At 49.7% G+C, this 12,696-nt stretch overlaps 5 protein-coding genes across 5 annotated transcripts; 3 read left to right on the forward strand and 2 right to left on the reverse strand.

Annotated features, from left to right (window-relative positions):
• Window positions 1-236: 236 nt before the first annotated feature.
• Window positions 237-803, forward strand: NFIA_048950 (ribonuclease P Rpr2/Rpp21/SNM1 subunit; the record flags this gene model as incomplete). The annotated part of the gene is made up of 2 exons (XM_001257453.1): window positions 237-425; window positions 552-803. The coding sequence occupies 2 exons, from the start codon at window positions 237-239 to the stop codon at window positions 801-803; spliced, it is 441 nt and encodes a 146-aa protein (XP_001257454.1).
• A 1,418-nt stretch (window positions 804-2,221) lies between these two features.
• On the reverse strand, window positions 2,222-2,900 carry NFIA_048960 (uncharacterized protein; the record flags this gene model as incomplete). The annotated part of the gene is made up of 2 exons (XM_001257454.1): window positions 2,222-2,452; window positions 2,625-2,900. The coding sequence occupies 2 exons, from the start codon at window positions 2,898-2,900 to the stop codon at window positions 2,222-2,224; spliced, it is 507 nt and encodes a 168-aa protein (XP_001257455.1).
• Window positions 2,901-4,508: 1,608 nt separating this feature from the next.
• NFIA_048970 (WW domain binding protein 11) lies at window positions 4,509-5,381 on the forward strand (the record flags this gene model as incomplete). Its single annotated transcript, XM_001257455.1, has 1 exon — window positions 4,509-5,381. The coding sequence occupies one exon, from the start codon at window positions 4,509-4,511 to the stop codon at window positions 5,379-5,381; it is 873 nt and encodes a 290-aa protein (XP_001257456.1).
• Window positions 5,382-6,183: 802 nt separating this feature from the next.
• Window positions 6,184-8,409, reverse strand: nimA (serine/threonine protein kinase nimA; the record flags this gene model as incomplete). Its single annotated transcript, XM_001257456.1, has 3 exons — window positions 6,184-8,181; window positions 8,237-8,289; window positions 8,358-8,409. The coding sequence occupies 3 exons, from the start codon at window positions 8,407-8,409 to the stop codon at window positions 6,184-6,186; spliced, it is 2,103 nt and encodes a 700-aa protein (XP_001257457.1).
• A 699-nt stretch (window positions 8,410-9,108) lies between these two features.
• On the forward strand, window positions 9,109-11,173 carry NFIA_048990 (ankyrin repeat and BTB/POZ domain protein; the record flags this gene model as incomplete). The annotated part of the gene is made up of 3 exons (XM_001257457.1): window positions 9,109-9,342; window positions 9,451-9,536; window positions 9,607-11,173. 3 exons carry the CDS (start codon window positions 9,109-9,111, stop codon window positions 11,171-11,173), a joined length of 1,887 nt encoding a protein of 628 aa, XP_001257458.1.
• Window positions 11,174-12,696: the final 1,523 nt, after the last annotated feature.

A 12,696-nucleotide genomic window follows, 5' to 3' on the forward strand; every position in this document is an offset into this window, starting at 1 on the left:
AGGCGATGGAGAACAAGAGAAGATCGCAGTCGCGAGGGATGGCGGGAAGAGATCAGGAACTCGTTAGTCACGTGATTGGATCAATTAGTCATTCTCGAAGGCTACTTGCCGTTTTCGGTTAGCCCCCAGATTATCACATCTAGCCTCTAAAGCTTCTGAGCGGGTCCATCAACAATTAGGATCCATCCATCATTTTCACATCTCGTTCCTGGTCATATTGACCTGTACGCTGCAAAATGGCCAAGGCGAAAGATAAAAAGAGCTCCTCAGGAGTGAACAGTCATTTGCGAGCCCGGTTGGCGTACCTTCATAACGCCGCAAGCCTTCTTCAATCCGTGGCGGTTTCCTCGAAGAAACCAGATGACCAGCGAGCCGATAATGGAAACCCAGAGATATCGGGTTCAACGAGGATTGAACCACATGTTGTAAGGCCTGACATTGCAGCTCAGAAACAGTCGTTTGCTACAGGCCCGTCAAACGACACAGATCGTCTTTCGCAACTCGCCCGAGTTTATATATCACATTTGCGGGGAGTGTCCCTGAAATCTCAGCTGCGGCTCCCAGTGGAAGTCAAGCGCTCATTCTGCAAGCGCTGCGACACACTTCTAATTCCCAGTGTCAACTGCACGCATGAGATTAGAAATGAGAGCCGTGGTCGCAGAAAACCTTGGGCAGATGTACTGGTCATTCGTTGCACTACATGTGAGACGGAAAAGCGCTTTCCACAAACAGAGAAGCGGAGCAAGAAACTTGCGGAACATCGGAAGGAAAAAGCACAAGCGGAGAAGCCAGATGTTAAGTGAACGCTAGAGCTTCGGTTTCTACGCATTCGAATAATCGCCGCGGTCGCTAGTGTTGAGATCCGCAGCACACGGTGGTGAGACACTGTCACCTTCCTCCCTCTATTGAAAGCCATAAATCTTGTTGGTGCTTGACGATGCTGCCTTCGGCTTCTCTTAATGCTACCAGCTGGCCAATGACCGGCAAACAAGATGTGCAGCTTGTATGTTGCCTGCTCCAACGGCAATCGATGCTGAGACCACTGTCGTCCCATATATCCCTGCGAATGTGCTTGACATACGTTACTCAGCGCAGTTGCTGTCCTTGAGCTGGACCTGTGCGCCACCAGCACGATTTGCGGACCCTAGGAGCTTACGATGACAGACCCGGACTGCCAGTTGATGTATTCAAGCTGCTCTTGGACAGGTTGACGTCTTGCCTGAGCTTGTTGCCGTGACTCCATCAAGGTCGTGTCCAAGCACTTGTTCTAGAACTTGAGTATCGATTGTCATCTGGATCCGGCATAGCCTGTGTTCCTGAGTTGGAATGGTGCTCTTGTGAGGCAGAATGGGAACGGAGGGAGCCCTTGCAAACGAAACTGTCTCGTGACTAATTTGTGGTGTCGATTAGCGGGCAATGTGGTTAACTTCTACGGGATGGCTTCAACGTCGCTCAAACAAGAAGGACTCGATAGGAATCAGGACCAGTGTGTCCGAAATCATAACATAGTTGACAGATAGTTGACATGGACAACATCATGGAGTAAATTGACCGTTTCTTGGTATCATACTAGACCATCAAAAGCTTGATCCAATAATAAACAATAACAGCAGGAAAGAGCCCTTAGGGTATCGACTGAAAACAGCGCTATTCAAAAGCATGCTAATCGGCTGGTTTCCAATAAACTTCGACCGCAATGATGCGAAATTCTAGCAATGGCCGTGAGGCAAAAAGAAGGTCTTTAAAGCGCATATCCTTCCCAGGTACACAAGTAAATCAAAAGAGAGACAAAGAAGGAGTTTGTGACGAGTTGTCAGGTGAGGAGCAAAGAAAGATCGCAAGTGAATGGCACATGTCGACCACTACAAAAGCTGCATAGGGTTTGTCATGAAACAATGTCCGTGAGGACGGGGATTGTATACAGGGCATTTTGAACTCTTGATGTTTGCTGAATCCTCAGTTCATGATTCGGATTCGTTTCATTTTGTTAGCGGGTTACAGCATCTTCATCATATAAGCGTTCACTGCAAGAGAAGACGTGGGCTCGTTGAGGGATTATCCGCCAGTCGATCGGTAATCTGGCAAGTGATATGCGACAGCCTCCGGGGCGAAAGATTTCATGTCGTTAGTTTCGTAGAATTCGTAAGAGTTAGAGTATGTGTGGACGTCCAATATAGATGCGGATATGCGGTGTGAGAATGAGATGGTAGTATATGCGGCGTCAGTGTCTTCGGCGGGCAGCTTGGTCAATACGTTGATCAAGACTCTCTATCCTGCCGCGATAAGCTTTCACAATTTCTCTGATATGTCCTATTTTGGCGAGCTCATTTTCCAAGTCATCAATCGAGGCGAGTATGGAACGAGTACGAGCAATCTCAGCGTCAGCGTTACGAATGACGTTTCCTGCACGGTCATAGCTGTTTTGGATGGAAAGTTGCATCTGCTCTTCTAGCTGGTGGGTGTTAGCAAAGAACTATGTGACGAGCGCATTCGTGTGCGAAGAAGGATAGCAATCGCTATCACACACCCTTTGAGTCCAGTAAGGAGAGAACGAGGTAGGAGACATAGCAGCGGGTGTAACATTTTGAAAAGAAAAAAGGAATGCAGGAATGCGGCATACGTACATAACCAATACGACTCCGAATTTGTTCCTGCAGCCCGTCCAACTGATGCGAGAGTGCTCGAAGGCTCATCGGATCCAACAGCAACCGACCATGGCTGCTGGCCGCACTGGCGGCGCGCGAGCTTGAGTTGCTGGTCCGTCCAGTCCCTCTGCCCCTGGAAACGCCATTCCCAGTATGCCCATTCTGGAGTGCAATTTGTTGTTGTTGCCGTAGGATTTGGATCTCGGAGGAGGTAAGGCCAAGCGAGGTATCGGGAATCGAGGCTGACACGGACATTTGGTCCCGGCAGAGACATGCTCCAACCGTGACAGGAGTCTAGGAAGCGCCGATCGATCTGGAACCGTATAGAGACAATGGACCCGATTTCATGATGCTGACTGCAGGAAAGCGTAGGAGAACAACACAGGGGGTGAAGGGGGGGGAAACGGGACGGAGACGAGTGAGGAAGGGGAGAAAGGGAATAGCGACAGAGCGCAAGGTGCGCTGTCAAAGCGCAGAATTCACTGGAGGCGGCAAGAATGACTCAGATCGCTGATTTGGTGTATCCTCCTGACGCGAGAAACAATAAACTCGGGGTGTCTTTTGAGGACCGAGAGGAGAGACAGGGGAGAGCGATTAACGGCAGCGGGAATATGGCCCGTTTGAGGAATCAGATTATTAGTCTAGTCGGCGGCAGAAAAATCAAACAGGAGACGGTGCAACCGCGGCAGCACTCCTCCTTAGCCTGTCAGGTTACACTGACGAGGCGCGCGAGGTCGATCTGATCTGAGTTGATTGATGATGACGGAGCTTATCAGACATGCACAGGTACAAGCCGAATCTTCCAGGAAGAGGAATGTTCAAGAATGCCTCGGATAGGAAAGGAACGACGAGTCGACGTGACGCAGATGGAATCAGAATTCTACGACATAGATGAAGAAAGCGCAGAGAGACTCTTGAGGAGAAAAAAGTCGATGCCTCCAATTTCTGCAAAATATACTGTCCAAGGGGACAAAAGGACAGTTCTACAGCTCTATATGCGCAAGCAGAGCGGATATTGTATAAGAAATATATGTTGACACCACCTGTAACAATAACTGGTCCCATACGTCGCTCGTGATCTTGATGCTTGTTGCATTGATATTATTCTAGCCATAGTAGATAATCATCATTGGGTGAAGGCAATGTAGCAATAACCCGACTATTTGTTCTTCCCCCTAAACGTCACTGCTCATCTCCAAAACTGTGGTTCTTCTCTGCGCCGCATTTATCTCCTCTTCTCTCGTCAATGCTCGCTACCTTCAAAACCGCCAATCCCGCCAATATCATCATTGACAATAAGGACGGAGTTCTCGCTTTTCTCCATCAAACGCTGTGGAAGTCGATAAAGTCTCGAAATAGCGCATTTGGCGCGTCGTCATTACAATTCTAGTCGCCATTCCTGTCCTTGTCGCCATCGCCTTTCCCCACGCCTGGATCTACTCAAGCCGCTGCCCAATCCGTGAGGCTAAAGCCCTACAGTTTTATTACTGGATCCCTTGTCGATTGGGAGGGTCAGTGCTCGGAAGATCCGACTTTGAGGAAAGATTTGTCTTGCTGCTCTTGATGCAGCTTACTTTAGTGTCAGCCTGTGAGCTTTCCCCAATGTACTTGACGCAGGTCTAGCCTGTTGCAAGAGCTGCAGTGAACGTTGTCCTACCCAACCAGATCACATTGCCAAGATAGCCCGATTTTGAGTGACTCCCATACTGACTGGGATTTTGGCATCGATAGTAGCAATCGCACCCTAGTATCATCGAAACCTGCGGACACTGTAACTTTCCCGAAGCGCGAGCATACGAATTTCGAACCGTCTAAGTATTCTAGAACGTCAGACACGAAGGAACGACGAGAAGAATAGCAACAATGCCAAAGGACAAAGAACGCTCAGTCAACCCTGCCATGGCGCAGCGGAAGCTCGAGAAACAGAAAACCCTGAAAAAGGCAAAAGCCGAAGCGCTGGCTCGTCGGAACGAGAAGCTGGCGCGTCGCAATCCCGAGCGCATCCAGCGACAAATAAACGAACTCAAAGAAATGGAAGAGTCCGGGCAGAAGTTGCGGCCACGCGAGAAGCAGATACTGGAGGCACTTGAGCGGGATTTGCGAGCAGTGCAAAAGGCCAGGGAAGCGCTTGGCGATAAAGCGCCCACATTTGCGAGTTCGGAACACAGACGAGGGCCTCACGGCGGCCAAAGGGACCACGGAGATGGAGTACTTGGCAAAAGGAGGAGAGAGGATCACAGGCGATTTGAGCCAGAGAGTGACAGTAGCGAGACAGATGAGGACGTTCGCCGGATACCTATGCCGCGGGACACACCCCCGCCCATACCCAAAGAATATCAGAGAAGGAGAGGGCCAAATGCAGACGCGGATTTGGATAGTGCTCGTGGGCCACATCCTGTACCGTCGAAACCGCCCGTTGTGGAAACCAAGACCGTCTACGAAGCGAAGCCGGAAATCAGAAATCTACGGCAAGAAGCTGTGAGCAAGTTCGTTCCTGCGGCAGTCAGAGTCAAACAGGAGTCTATTAAAGGTCGTGGGAAACTGCTGGAGCCGGAAGAAATGGATAGGCTTGAGAAAGCTGGTTATAGCGCTACTTCTGCGGAACCCAAAGGAGGTGTAAACTCCGCTCAGCCGCCAAAGGATGACATCGAGCAAAAGCTTCTGGAGGAGGAAGAACGATTCAATCGCGAACTTCGCACTGTACAGATCGAGGAAGTTGAGGATGAAGAAGCTTGATAGTCATGAATCCATATCATGCGTTTCGACCCGGACTTTAAATTATGTGACACATGGTTGACCGAATCAAATATGGGAGCCTCGAGCTTCCCGCTTAGCTCGAACGGTTCAACGCCAAGATAGTCTCATTGCTGAGATGATATTGAAGATAAATTGTCTTGGATTCTAGGCGCTGAAGACCTAAGTGAAAGAGAAACAAAATTTGTATGTACACACATATGCCTTTCCTGAATACGCCATATATCCGATGAGCCTCCAAACAAACGCCATTCGAGGGGAAGAAACACTGCCAGGGTGAAAGAGAAGAAGAGGAAATGTACAAGGGAACGAGAGTAGACGGGGTTTGGTAACCCTGTTATAAATCAGGGGCCCATTGATGGAATAGATCTCTATCGGTCAAAATCTGAAGGATGGTGTCTGTTCGGGTGCGGAAACAGAAGTACAACAGACGAAAACAACACAGCAAATAGGAAAGGGCATCACGGCGTTAAGATACAAAGGAAAAGGGTGTTGTTTGCATCGCGTTGACGATGCTAATATCAAAAGGATGCGCCATATCATGCATCAGTTCCATGCCTTGCATGGTACATATCGCTTCTCCAAAGCACAGCACCGGGCCGAAACTCCAAGGAGTGTTTCATGTATTAGATCCGTAGAAAATATTAGAGGCGGGTGCCGTGTAGAAATGCCGTTCTCTGTTTGCCAATTGCGCCTCGCGAGCGATTGAAAGTGTTCCCATGTCATCCAGAGGAAACGGATGGTCAAGGATATCCAAGAGTCTTCTGATTACGGCGGCCAAGTTTTACCTGAAGTTCCGAATGACTTTTCTTCCACGAGCCAGGAATGGACTGGGCATCTCGTCCTTCTCTGGATCCCAAACGGCAGGAGGCTCACGGTCGGAAGATCTCAGATTCGAGGAGCAGCCCGAAGCTCGAGAATCACTTGCGCACCGCTTGACTTCATCCATGGGCCGTCCACCAGCCCTTGCCTGGGCAAGTTCAACCAATGTTCGGCCACCCAGGTTGCGTTGCATGACGGCTTTGAACATCTCTTCACCACCGCCATTCGCTTTTGATGGAAGCTGTTTAGTAGCGCTTTTGCGAGTTGGGGACCCGGCATCAGCAGCAAGGTTCGCCGATGATGGGATTTTAGACAGACGCCGATGGGGTGACCTAGACTTCTCTCCATGACGAGTTTCGGACGGGCCACCTGGCATCTGGGGCAATCTGGAGGAATTGGAAGGGAAGAGGGGCGGCTGGGAGCTTAGTTTCTGCATCAACGCAGTAGTGTTCTGTCGGAGCAGAGGACGTGCCGGACCCTTGAGAGGATCATGTTTGACCCTGGGTCGGGTAGGTGAGGGAAGGTCGGGTATATCATCTTCGTCATCAGAGTAAGCTAGAGTTGGCTCCCACTTCGCCCGCTGTTTGTCCGCCTCCGCAAAGATATTCTTGCTTGCCGCTGAGGTACGGCGGGGGGACAAAGAGAGTGATGCTATGGAGATTGGTGACGGCTCAGCCATCTGCACGTCGACAGGCGATTCAACCACCGTCTTCGAGCGACTGAAAGGTGTCCTAGTTTCCTTCTTTGGTTGCTTGTTTGCGCTGGCTGTAGGAGACTCGATGGACAACTGGCTGATGTCGGTGCTTGAGGGGAAGCCAGTGTCGTCTCCGCTATTAACAGACGACTGAGAACTGCCCGTTGGGAGGACCGTATCGTCCCTCGAAGTGTTGTTCCGCTTTTGCTTCTCAACTTCGATGTTCACTCTTTCTTGTACCTCGAACTCAAACCTCTTGCGTAACCTGTCAAGTTCATTCTGTACCTGACGGTCGATCTCGAGTCTTGCCTTCACCTCCCACTCTCGGCGCACGGTGTTCTCAATTTCTGTTTTCATTTGCTGTTTCTCCTTCTCAAGCTTCGCAAAGGCTTGCTCCATTTCTTTGACCTTCTGCGATGCAGCTTCCTCGCGCTTCCGGAGCGTCTTCCCAAGGTCAACCACTTCCTTCTCTTTCCGCATCAGGCGAATGATAGGAAGATTGATTAGAGTGGCGGTGTCTGGTCGGTGGTCCGGGTTGACACGCAAGCAACTAGCAATCACATTCTTCAGTTCTGGCGAGTAGAAATCCGGAAGAGGAGCATATTTCCCTTCTCGGATTCTTTGGACCAGCTGAATATGCGTCTTCGCGTTGAAGGGAGGTTCTCTCTGGCAGAGCTCATACATGATGCAACCAACAGCCCAGATATCAGACCGGAGGGTGTACTTCTCTGCAGCGCAGATTTCGGGTGACATGTAAAAGGGAGTGCCGACATAGGTCGATGCGAAGTCGTGCGAGTGCATTAGCTTGGACAAGCCAAAGTCACCGAGTTTGACCGTATTGTCACTGCCAAGAAAGATGTTTTCGGGCTTCAAGTCACGGTGCAGGATAGTCATCTGCGCCTGCTTGCCTTTGAGACCAGAGGGCTTGGGAGCCGGGCCCAGTATATTCGATCCCACGTCAACCGGGTCCGCTCCATAATGACACCGGTATAGCGCTGTTACCAGCTGTGACAAAATGCGCCAAACGAACTCCTCTTCTGCGTATTTGTTTGTCTTCTTCAAGTTCTTGATAACCATGCTAAGATCACCACCGCCGCAGTATTCCATGTACAGGTACAGATCCTGGCTCGCTTTGAGATGTTCACGATGGTAATAGGCGACGATGTTCGGGTGTCGGAGGGAGCTCAGGATGTTGAATTCGGCAGTGAGCTGTTCGCGCTCCTTCTGCGACATTTTGATGTAATTGATTTCTTTGCGACATAGTATCTAGCTTGTTGATTAGTCCCAACACCAGCGTCACAAACTTGAATCGAGTCCTTACGAAGCCATCAGATTTTCGTTTGACCTTGCGGATAATGCCGAATGAACCGCACCCTGTATGAGTTTTGTTTAATATTATGTTCTATGGGAGGATTGTGGAGCTCAGGGCAGGGGACTCGTACCAATCTTCTCCAAGACTTCATACTTGTCTGCCTCAGCCAAAGCAATTGCCATTGTGGCATCCAAGTGGTTCGGACCGCTGAGGAGGTGATGGGGGTCAAGATTAAATTGGGTTGGACAAGTTCGAATATTATACAGGCATGCAATGCATTTACTAGCCTGTGTCTCACGATGTGTCCCTGTTTAGGTTAGTAAACGACGACAACGAAACTTGACATGGAACCAAGGTCAGGTTGCGAAGAAGAAGGTAACTAAGTATGCGACGGGGAGTTTTGGATGTTTAGATGCAGTGTTGTTGCTGAGCAACGCAGCAAGACATGGCTCTATTCTGTATGCAGCAGGCGGTGCGCTCTAGGGCGGTGAGTTCCAGGTTGGTTCACGAGTTGCACCCAGGAAAACCGAAAACATATCTTTCTCCCTTGGATCCAGTCTATTCTAGAGTATATGAGTGCATTCCTAGTGCTTAAGAGCCTGGGGCTTGCCAATTAGCTTGAAATAAATGGATCATTATCTAACTCCTTTATTGACCCTGACTGTGGACATTCAGGATTAGCTTCAATCAATTAACGAACTCATCATCCCCCTTTGCTGTCATAGTGGCAATATATATAGCACGTGACTCCTCTTATCGATAAGATGATGCCATCGTTAAATGGTCTCCAGTCCCGCACTCTACATGCAGCCTCGGATATTTGGCCGGCTGTCTATCTCTGGTTTTGGTGTCCCGGCAAGGTCTTCTGATTGAGTTTCATGATGACAGAGAGGACTGTACTACGCAAAGATCAACTTGAAATCAGTCTCCACAATGAGAAGAAACTGATCCAGGAGGGGACAATCAAGGATGACAACCCTCTTGATCTGAGCGAGCCGTTTCGGGAACTTTGCGAAGCGTGTCGCAAGGGGGACCTGAAAGTCTGCCAGGAAAAGATCACGGAAGGAGTTAATGTTAATGCTCGGGATCCGTACGACTATACTCCCTTGATCCTAGTAAGCAAACTATCCCTTGAGTATCGCCGGAATCCGTGAAACCCGGGAATTTGCCTTTGCCATTGTGGATTAGCCTTCGGACATCGCATTAACAGATTATGATATTAGGCAAGTCTCTGTGGTCATTACGAGGTTGCTCAGCTCCTTCTTGAGTCTGGTGCACTGTGTGAACGTGACACTTTCCAAGGAGAAAGGTACGCGTCATTTGTCGTCGAGCGGATAACGCTCTGATCATTCTCGGACTAATACTCGCTTTCATTGCAGATGCCTATATAACGCTTTGAACGATCGTATACGAAACCTACTGCTTGAATATGATTATTCGAAATCTACCGATCCCCTTCAGCCCCTTGCCGCCCATGTATCGTCGCTACTCACTCGAGATCAACCCGGGACGTCTGATATTGTGGTGACAGCCGGTGATGAGTCTCTGTATTTGCATAAGTTTATACTTGCTGCACGTTCTCCGTACTTTCGGGGGAAATTGGTAGCTGATCCCAAATCTACGACATGGAAACTGCCGAGCACGATCCCGCCGCAAGCATTCGGGACGGCAATCAAGTACCTGTACTTTGGAGAGGCTCCTCGCGACTTGAGAAGCGGACCGGGCACGGGCTTTACAGAGTCAGAGGTCTTCGCAGGGATCGACAGGATCGCCAAGCACTTGGAGATTCCGAGTCTGCTGGATAGTATCCTTGACAGTGGAGACAGGAGGTTAGCCAGGCAGCGAAGGTCAATGGAGCTTTCAAGAGGTCGAGATCAGCTCGAAGAATGGTTCCGGAAGAATGTCCTTGGAAGTAAAATAGAGGTCGATTCCTCCAAGGTAGATGAAGTCAGATGGGACCGCCACAATGGGATCTTCGCTGATGTCGTGCTTCGAGCCGACGAGCTCCCTGAAGACGAAGACGACATTGGCGATGGCTCCAATTTAAATGGCAAACAGCAAGACAGGAGATCAGTTTTGTTCCCCTGCCACCGGGCCATGCTGCTTCGGTCCGAGTTCTTTCAAGCAATGTTCTCGTCTACCTTCCGAGAGGCACACCTGAAGGAGCATCTGAATGTCATACCTGTGGATTGCTCTCCTGAAGTTCTGGAGATTGTGCTCACGTTTCTGTATACGGAAAGGGCGGATTTCCCGCTTGATATCGCTGTCGACGTTCTTTTCGCCGCTGATATGCTGTTCATCGAAAAATTAAAAACCAAGGCAGCGGTCGTTATCAGCACACTTGGCAGCGGTGACATGTCACAGGCAGAAGCTGCAAGGACTCGGGGTACCAAGGAAGAAGATGAGATCGATATCTACGCCATCATCCGCGCTGCTTGGTTGACTCGAGTCCAGCGATTGGAGGAGTTCGCTGCACGTTATCTTGCGTACAGATTGGAAGCTCATATTGACTCACCTGAATTTGCCGAACTGATTCAAGAGTCAGCAGCTCGTATCAGGGCAAGGCAAGAAACTGACTCCATTGAGCTGTTGGACGACATCCGGTTCTACTTGGGCGAGCGCTTCCGACTCAGATTCGATGATGCTGGCCTGGAAGAGATGATGGAGGAGGAACAACGGCAACAGCTTGCTGATGCTGGTGGCGTCGACAAAGACTTGGTAGAGATTACCGACAAAGTGGACACAATGAGCATTCAGAGTCAGACTCTGCCCATCGGCGCAGAAGCAGAGGTCGCGCCTGGTGAAAGGACTAGAGAACAGGGCCCCATCACCCGGACTCTGGACGGAGAAATTGCTGGCGATGAATTCAGCAAGGATGCGATCAACTACCAGATTCTCATGGAAAAATTGGATCGCCTCTTGGAAGAGCTGAACTTGGAAGCTTGAGCGGCGACATGATTACGACCTAATTCAGGACATGATGACTAGACGACAAACTACGCACGGTATATATACAAAGTCACATATACAAATGTATAGAGAATGATAGAATCTGAATGTTGCATCTTCTGTTTGATCCACTCTTGTCAGAATCATGTCAGTTTATGCTGCTCTGTGGATATATTTACACGTCTTTGATGGCAACATCGCTATCAAACATTGACATCGTCCGATTCTGTTTAGGAATCAAATCATCTCGGTTCATCCCACCAGTCCATAATATGGAAGCGGCTAATCAAGGCTCTTTCTACAGCATACATTTGAAACAAAGCAAAACAGACGGAGGAATCAGCAACCCCTAAACCTGAGGAAATCCTCGAGGCTGGACAAACGCACATGCGATGCCAGAATCACAAGATGATGTCCTAGTCTCAAGTGATCTATGCGTCCATGGATAGGAAGATATGGGTTTTACAGATTGACCCGCACGGCCGACGCCGTTTGTGCGACTCGAGCCACACAGACACGAAGAGATCACCAGTGGCGGCCCTCAAAAAGATGACTCTCGTACCACTGTTACAATATGAGCTCAGACAGACTCAAACTATCCGTCTCACCCGCCGACCCGAGCCGCAGTGATAAGACGGGAACAGACGATTATGTTGTCTGTGCGGAAGGCTGTCCTCTTACATGAGAAGATCACAGTCGAGCACGAACTGGAGGACAACGCTGCATGCTCTCTGGCTCAAAGCATGTGTTTGAACTCCAGCAAATGAGTGCTGATGGAGGGTGTGACAAGAAACCAGTCCATGCATATGGAGCTGATGGTCACTTATCATACCTCTGCTCAATACGGAGTACGATGCTTATGTTCTGACTGCTAAGAGCCAGGGGGAGGAAACAGACCTCCTTAATGATCGCCCCACAGGATTCCTTCCTTTCCTACAGGCTTCCGGCGAGAAAGGCGCAAGTACAGGGTGAGAATCTGGCGAGTAGCTGCCCCGATCTTGGTATCAGAAGCCAGAAGCATCTGGGATACGTGACCTGATTTGGATGCAAGCGGTCGGACATTGAGGCGCATACTTCGTCCCCCTCACGCCTCACACCTGCAAATCAGGTACTTGCAGAGAGGCACAACAGCCGATTCGATGGAAGTCAGACAGGCCTGAACTAGGAGCGACAGATGCAGTACATCTATATTACCGATCGACTATATTGGATGAAAGACAACTGCGTGTGAGAATCACTGAGAATCCACGTCGCGCGAGCCACGATGATCAACCAGACATGATTGGACAATACCTACTTTTGCCTTACTCTCTGGGTTTCCCTGGTCGTAAGCCTTTCGGACATTTCCGTGGCGGGATCGACCACGAAATGGATGCTGCATGGCACTAAAATTCGTGCCAGTTCTTTTTCGGGGTTTTTGCATACCAATCGGAGAAGATGATTTTCTGGCGACAATGGTTGGGCCCCAAGTCGGTATATGGCTACTGGTCAGCGGCCACCGCAACTCGCTTACTGGGAGT

This window comes from Aspergillus fischeri, genomic scaffold, assembly GCF_000149645.3.
Source record: "Aspergillus fischeri NRRL 181 1099437636266 genomic scaffold, whole genome shotgun sequence".
In the NCBI taxonomy this organism is placed as follows: domain Eukaryota; kingdom Fungi; phylum Ascomycota; class Eurotiomycetes; order Eurotiales; family Aspergillaceae; genus Aspergillus; species Aspergillus fischeri.